We start from the raw sequence: 6,000 nt of genomic DNA on the forward strand, positions 1-6,000 counted from the left end.
CCTTTATTAAAAAAAACAAAAACAAAAAAAAACAGACTTAAACCCTTCTCACAGAGTTATTTTTTAAGGGGTCTGTGGAAGGCAGCACAGAAGTAGCACCTGAGTGACAGGGGTCTGAAGGCCACAGGCTGAAATGCCACTGGGTTAGAAAGAAAATAGATCAGTCAGGCCATCCATCTTCATTTTGTACTTACAAGCTACTATGCAAATGAAAGACATCATTATATTAACGGATGTGCTGCAGTTCTGCATTCTGAAGGTACGATACGCACCATTAATAAAGAGACACAACAACCCGGCATTTTTCTCAAGCACCAGGTATATTTCAGCGAAGTACTAAAAAGCAACCCTGTATTTTCTGAAAAATACAGAAATCCTACCTAAGGGTACACTCCCCACGTGTTCCTCCTATGCCAATTTACATAAAGATGTCAAATGATTTACATTTTTCCAGAGATAATTCATCATCATGTTAAACTGACTATACCATGACTAAAATTACACAACGCTTACCCTATTTATAGAGTAACTTGCAGAGACTAGTACCAGTAACTCAGACTCCACTCGCGCAGGTACTGGAAACAATTCTGCAAGTAACGACTACGAACCACTCAGAAGCACTAGACCTTTGGAATGAAAGATGTTACTCTTAAACACACACAGAATGGCATTTACAGCTAGTCGTTGTCTTGTTTTCTTTTCCCATCCCAGCCTTGTTGTCAGGTACTGCTTGGAAGCCTGCTTAGTAAGTGCTGCTTACCAGTGCTATCAGTGCTTACCTTGGAAGACTTCAGTCAGAGTAAAGCCATAACCTCATGCTTTTTGTTTTAAATACAAACTTTTATTTAAACAGAATAATATAGATATATATAACACAGAAAACTTCACATCTTACAAGAATTTTTTAATAAAGTGCCTGGAGTGAAAACCCAGGAAGCCTGCCATTCAACCATCACCCGTTATGAAGCCGATGGGATTTGGTCCACTCCCACGCTGGGAGACGTTGTTTGTTTTAGCTTCTTAAAAGTTTTAAAACAAAATTCCTTCCTCAATCACTTTCAAGGGAGCGCACACAAACTAGTTCCGCAGTGGGAATCCGCTCCACCCACAGAGGGCTATTGGAAAGCAGCTAAGCATCTTCAGGCAGCAGGCCAGAAAGGAAAGAAAACATTTAGGAAGGCCATCTTGTCGATGATGATGGTGAACTGGCCAAGAAGCAATAAAACCGGGCAGAGAATTTATATTTTCCAGCGTTTAAAATGCAAGAGAGAGACAGACAGTCCGTGTCGTAAAGTATATTCACTCTGCCTTCAGGCAAGTCAACAGCTAATTTTAACAAACAGGGTCACAGCATTTCTCAAAATTAAGAGAGAGATTTGGGACTTGGCTTCATATGGAAAGCAGACACCCCAAATGTGCATATTTCCACTCCAGAGCAAACCGACCTGCTGAGCTGATCAAAACTTCCTCAGAAATTCTAAGAGGTGTATGTTCGAGGTGTCTGCCTCACTTCCGAAGCCAAATTCCAGACGGGTCCACTGAATAAACATAGAAAACCGTACAACTGAAAAAAGAGATGTGTTCATTTGTGTTGATTGTTTTTAAGTTGAACATATTTGTTTAATAACTATTAAATAGCATGCTAAATTAAAAGCAAGCAAAATGAAAGTAAGGGAAGGAATTTTGGGGCTCTTGGAAAGTACCGGCAATTCTGCAGTTAGTACCCAAGAGAAAAGTTTAACTTTTGACAGTTACATCAACAACACCGAGCTAAACTGCTGTGCTCAAAACCAGTCCCTTACCAGCCACACCTAGCTTTTGAGATGAGTAATAGCATATTTAGATACTTCAACTTCATTTTAAAAGTGATATGTATAAGGAAGATAACTAGAAACATATTAGTGGCTAAGGCTTAAGTTTTTATTAGTTCATTTTCTATGTGACATTCCAGACCCCTCCACTAGCAGCGGCCAACCTCTGAGATAAGTGAAAAGTACACTGACAGCAAGATCTCTGCTCCTGTCGGGAGGATCCCACGTTACTGGCACGGGGCAGCAGCACAGCCCACGGTGCTGCCAGTGGTGCTAAAACCAACATGGCAATGTCCTCCAGCCTCCTGCATACAGCTGAGCCCTTCTCTGCGCTGACAACTGCCATCTGACTCTGACCACAAAAAAGAGACAGCATTTTTACTGGCCTGAGCACAGGAGTAAGAAAAAGTGACTCTGATCACCTGGCTGGTGATTTTTTCTTATAGCGTTCAGTAGACCATGCCACTAACAGTTTCCTTTATCACAGAATATCAGCAGTTACTATTTACCAGGCTGAGTGTACCAACGGTTTAAGTTCACTAGCGCAGTAAGAAGAATTCAATAATTTGCAAATAATAACAACAAGGATATGCAAATTAAGTCTTGAAGAATTAGTACTTTTTGTAGTAGCAGCTCCCTCATTGAAGCATTTTCCAGATATAAGAAGGAGCGATATTAAACCCCAAACAATCTGACAGGGAAAAACTATGTCAAAACATTTTATTTGGTAACCTTATTTTCAGAGATGGCAAGCATCCAGATCTGAATTAAGCCCAAAGAAGCTGCCCACCTTTGAAAATATGATTTTTTATATATATATATATATATATTTTATTTTATTTTTATTTTTTTTTTTTTTTTTTACAAATCAGGCATTACTGTTCCAGTCATACCATCTAGATGACGTGTTAATAAAAAAATCCACAAAAAGCCACCTTGACCAGGATCAATGAGCGCACACCTACTTGCACCACAGGTTGACACAATCAGCTAAGAGTTAACAGCATAGTGCACAAAGCCACATGAGCAGCCAGAGGACTCTGCACTTAGCCTTTTGCGATTGTTATCATATGGAAACTATTACCCCATACAAAAGAATTAGAGGGTTATTAACTTCTACACTAAGCCAAAGTACAAAAACAGGGTAGGACCCAATATCCATTCTTCTCCTCTTTCTTTGTGATATTCTACCTCTCTTTTGGTACCATTTTCATTTCAGTATGGGCTTTAGAATTGACTATATATTCTATATAATATTCCTCTCACGTTGTTTCATTATTATTTTTTTTAACTAGAGTCTTTTATACTTGCTTTCAACAAAAAAAATTGGAGCCAATGCATCTTGCACAGGTAAAGAATGCGCACAGTATTTACAATCAATGTAAGTAATTATACAAAAGCTGTAACTTTTTCTTGAAGCGCCATACTAATCCAGTGCTATTTTGTCACATGTAATCTTAAAACAGAAATTACACCGCTCCTTTAAGCGATGAATTCAGTGCAGACAGCCAAAAACACTGAATAAATCACTTCTATTTTTTCCCCATATTAAAACACAACGGAGAAGTTTCAAGGCACACTTTTTGCAAGTTACATAAAAAAAAGCCCATCAGGCTTGAGAACAGTAGTATAGTGATCAAAGTGGACGAAAAGAACAAAATCAAAAACTGGGCCTATCACTGCCAAAGGAGGATGGGGGAGAGGAGCCATTTTAGAAGCTCTCAATTCTTCAATGCGAGGACACAGCAACAACTTTCAGAATCCATCCAACTTCCAGCCACTTCCCTCTCAACCATGGGTCTTATTTACAGCATCCTCATCTTTCCACAGCTAAAAGACATGAGAAAGACAGCAACCCATATCTCTTACAAGACAGACTTCATCAACCTATCAAATTACTACGTTTTACTCGCACCTTTGTGTCTTTTTAAACAACAACAGCAAGAACAAAATTCTATCCAACTTGTAACTTCTAATACACAACTAACATACAACTACCTTTCCTGGTCAAGAAGCAGCAAACATTTGCTCAGTTCCACTGCACACCTGCAGCCAGATTCTCTGCAAGAGCCAAGAAGAAAAATTGTTGCAAGCTGTTCTGCAGCTCTCACAAGAAAACGCTAAAGAACAATAAACAATGGTTATTTGCCAGAAAGCACATGAATAACCCATACCAAGAACAACCTTACAACCACGAAAGCAAGTAAATTCACCTTCCCCCTAGTGCTCTCAAAGGACGAACATGCAATCATTGACCTTAATGGAGAAAAATAAAATAAAAATAAAAAAAAAATCCAAGCACCTCCATCATTAACACTTTGACAAGGTAGACTGAAATCCCCATAGATTAGCACTTTCTTGTGTAACGGCACCAAAAAAAAAAAGCTCACACAATTCCCTAGATATGCATAATTAAGAATACATCATTGCCCTTTTCTAACAGAGTACTTTCCCAGGGAAACTCATCTGCTCTCTAAATAAAAAGAAGAAAAAAAGAGAGCTCTGGCATAGCGCCATGGCCAGGTAAGCACCTATCCTTCAAGGTTCTGCACATCTCCCCCCAGCCCTCCTACAGCATGACCAGCTTCAATTCAGTTTCTTGCTCTCCTGCCCTTCTCCCACACATCCCATACAACTCTGGGATGCCCAGATGGGATTGTCCTTTCAATCCCATCTCCCAAACCAAGCACTGATTACAGCTCTTCTGATACGTACGCAGTTCTGTAACCTTTTTTTTCCCATGGGGAAAAAAAATAATATTTCCTTGCCTGTAATCCCTCCCAAAACAAGTAACCTTCTGATGATAAAAACCTTCAGGACAGCTTATCTTGCTCCTACACAGGTAGAGAGGGCTCCTCCCGAGAGGCGAGCTGTCATTTCCTTTGTCTCCTCCAGCACAGGAGCTAACTGTCCCCGCCAGGATCCTGACCTCAGCCTTCTGGGGCGCCTTTTGGCTGCACGCACAGGGCCAGGACAACCCCGGCGCACCTGCTGCGGCCAAAGCACCGAGCCAGCCCCGCCCGGCAGCACCCCAAGCACCTCAAGCCCTGCCCGACAGAACCCTGTGCACCACAAGCCCTGCCCCGCAGAACCCCGCGGACCTGCAGACCTCCCCCCCAGCCCTCCGGGGCTCCCCCGCCGGGCCTCCCCCGGCCCCACCACGCTCGGGAGCCGTCCCCGCCCCACCACAGGCTACCAGCCCCCCGCCGGGCCCCCTCCGTCCCCGCAGGGCCTCCCCCAGCCGCCTCTCCCCTGGGCGCGGGGCTCCCCGCGCTGTACGCCCCCGCTCCGGGCCGCCGCCACCTCCCCGCCGCCGCCGCCGCCGCCGCCACCCAGGCCGGCAGAGCTCCGCAGGCGAGCCCGGGGCTGGGCAGGCCGCGGCGGCCCGGCCCGGCCCGGCGCAGCGAGGCCGCGTCCCCCTTTACCGTCCGTCGGGGGGCTCGGGCCCGGCTGGGCCATGGCTCCGGCGGGCGGGCGGGCGGCGCCGCCGCGGCCTCCTCCGCCTCCAGCCGCGGCGTCGGAGCGGGAACCGCTACGCCAGGGGGCCCCGGCGAGAGACGGGAGCTGCCGGCCTGGGCCTCCGCCTCCTTCGCCTCATCCTGACAGCGGCCGCCGCCGGCGGGAGGAGGAGGAGGAGGAGGAGGAGGTGGAGGAGGAGGAGGAGGTGGAGGAGGAGGTGGAGCGCCGCGCAGGCGCCCACGGTGCCACCACGGGACCGGCCGCCGCCGCCACCGGGGCCGTCAGGGCCGGGGCAGGGCGGCCTCCCCCCGGCCGGCTGCCGCCCGGCCCCATGCCGCGGTGCTTTGTCACCTCACGGCCGGCAGGGCGGGCAGGGCCGGGCCCGGCCCGGCTGGAGGCCCCCGTCCGGGTTCTGCTGGCCCCGGGTTCCCCCCAGAGCAGGGCTCCGGGGCTGCCCAGGCCGGGGAACATCCCTGGGTCCGCTCCTATAAAAATATAGTTAGCTTTTATTATTCGTGGGGTTGGTGTGACACCAACGAAATACTCTTGGTGTTTAATGCGGCGAGGGATGCAGGCGTGGTCTGGATAGATGGAGTCAGGAGTCCAGTCACGGGAGCTCCTGCCCACTGAAAGTCAGGCCTTGGTCAGTGTTGACAGAGGAGAGTGTGAATCCTTCCACCTAACTGGGAAAATATGTCTCAAACCCAGTCTTTTTCAATACAGAAAGACA

At 46.9% G+C, this 6,000-nt stretch overlaps 1 protein-coding gene across 2 annotated transcripts in view; it reads right to left on the minus strand.

Annotated features, from left to right (window-relative positions):
* The window catches only part of RABEP1 (rabaptin, RAB GTPase binding effector protein 1), a 51,994-nt gene extending 46,545 nt beyond the window's left edge, over nt 1-5,449 (minus strand). Inside the window, exon 1 of one of the 2 annotated variants that reach the window (XM_035559078.2) lies at nt 5,237-5,449. In XM_035559078.2, coding sequence (XP_035414971.1) covers nt 5,237-5,270 — 34 coding nt within the window. In that variant the 5' untranslated portion in view covers nt 5,271-5,449. Of the gene's footprint in view, nt 1-3,809; nt 3,829-5,236 lie in introns of those variants that run through there. The other variant, XM_035559079.2, reaches the window with a different exon arrangement.
* Between the last annotated feature and the right edge of the window lie 551 nt (nt 5,450-6,000).

This window comes from Cygnus atratus, chromosome 20 (genome assembly GCF_013377495.2).
Source record: "Cygnus atratus isolate AKBS03 ecotype Queensland, Australia chromosome 20, CAtr_DNAZoo_HiC_assembly, whole genome shotgun sequence".
In the NCBI taxonomy this organism is placed as follows: Eukaryota; Metazoa; Chordata; class Aves; order Anseriformes; family Anatidae; genus Cygnus; species Cygnus atratus.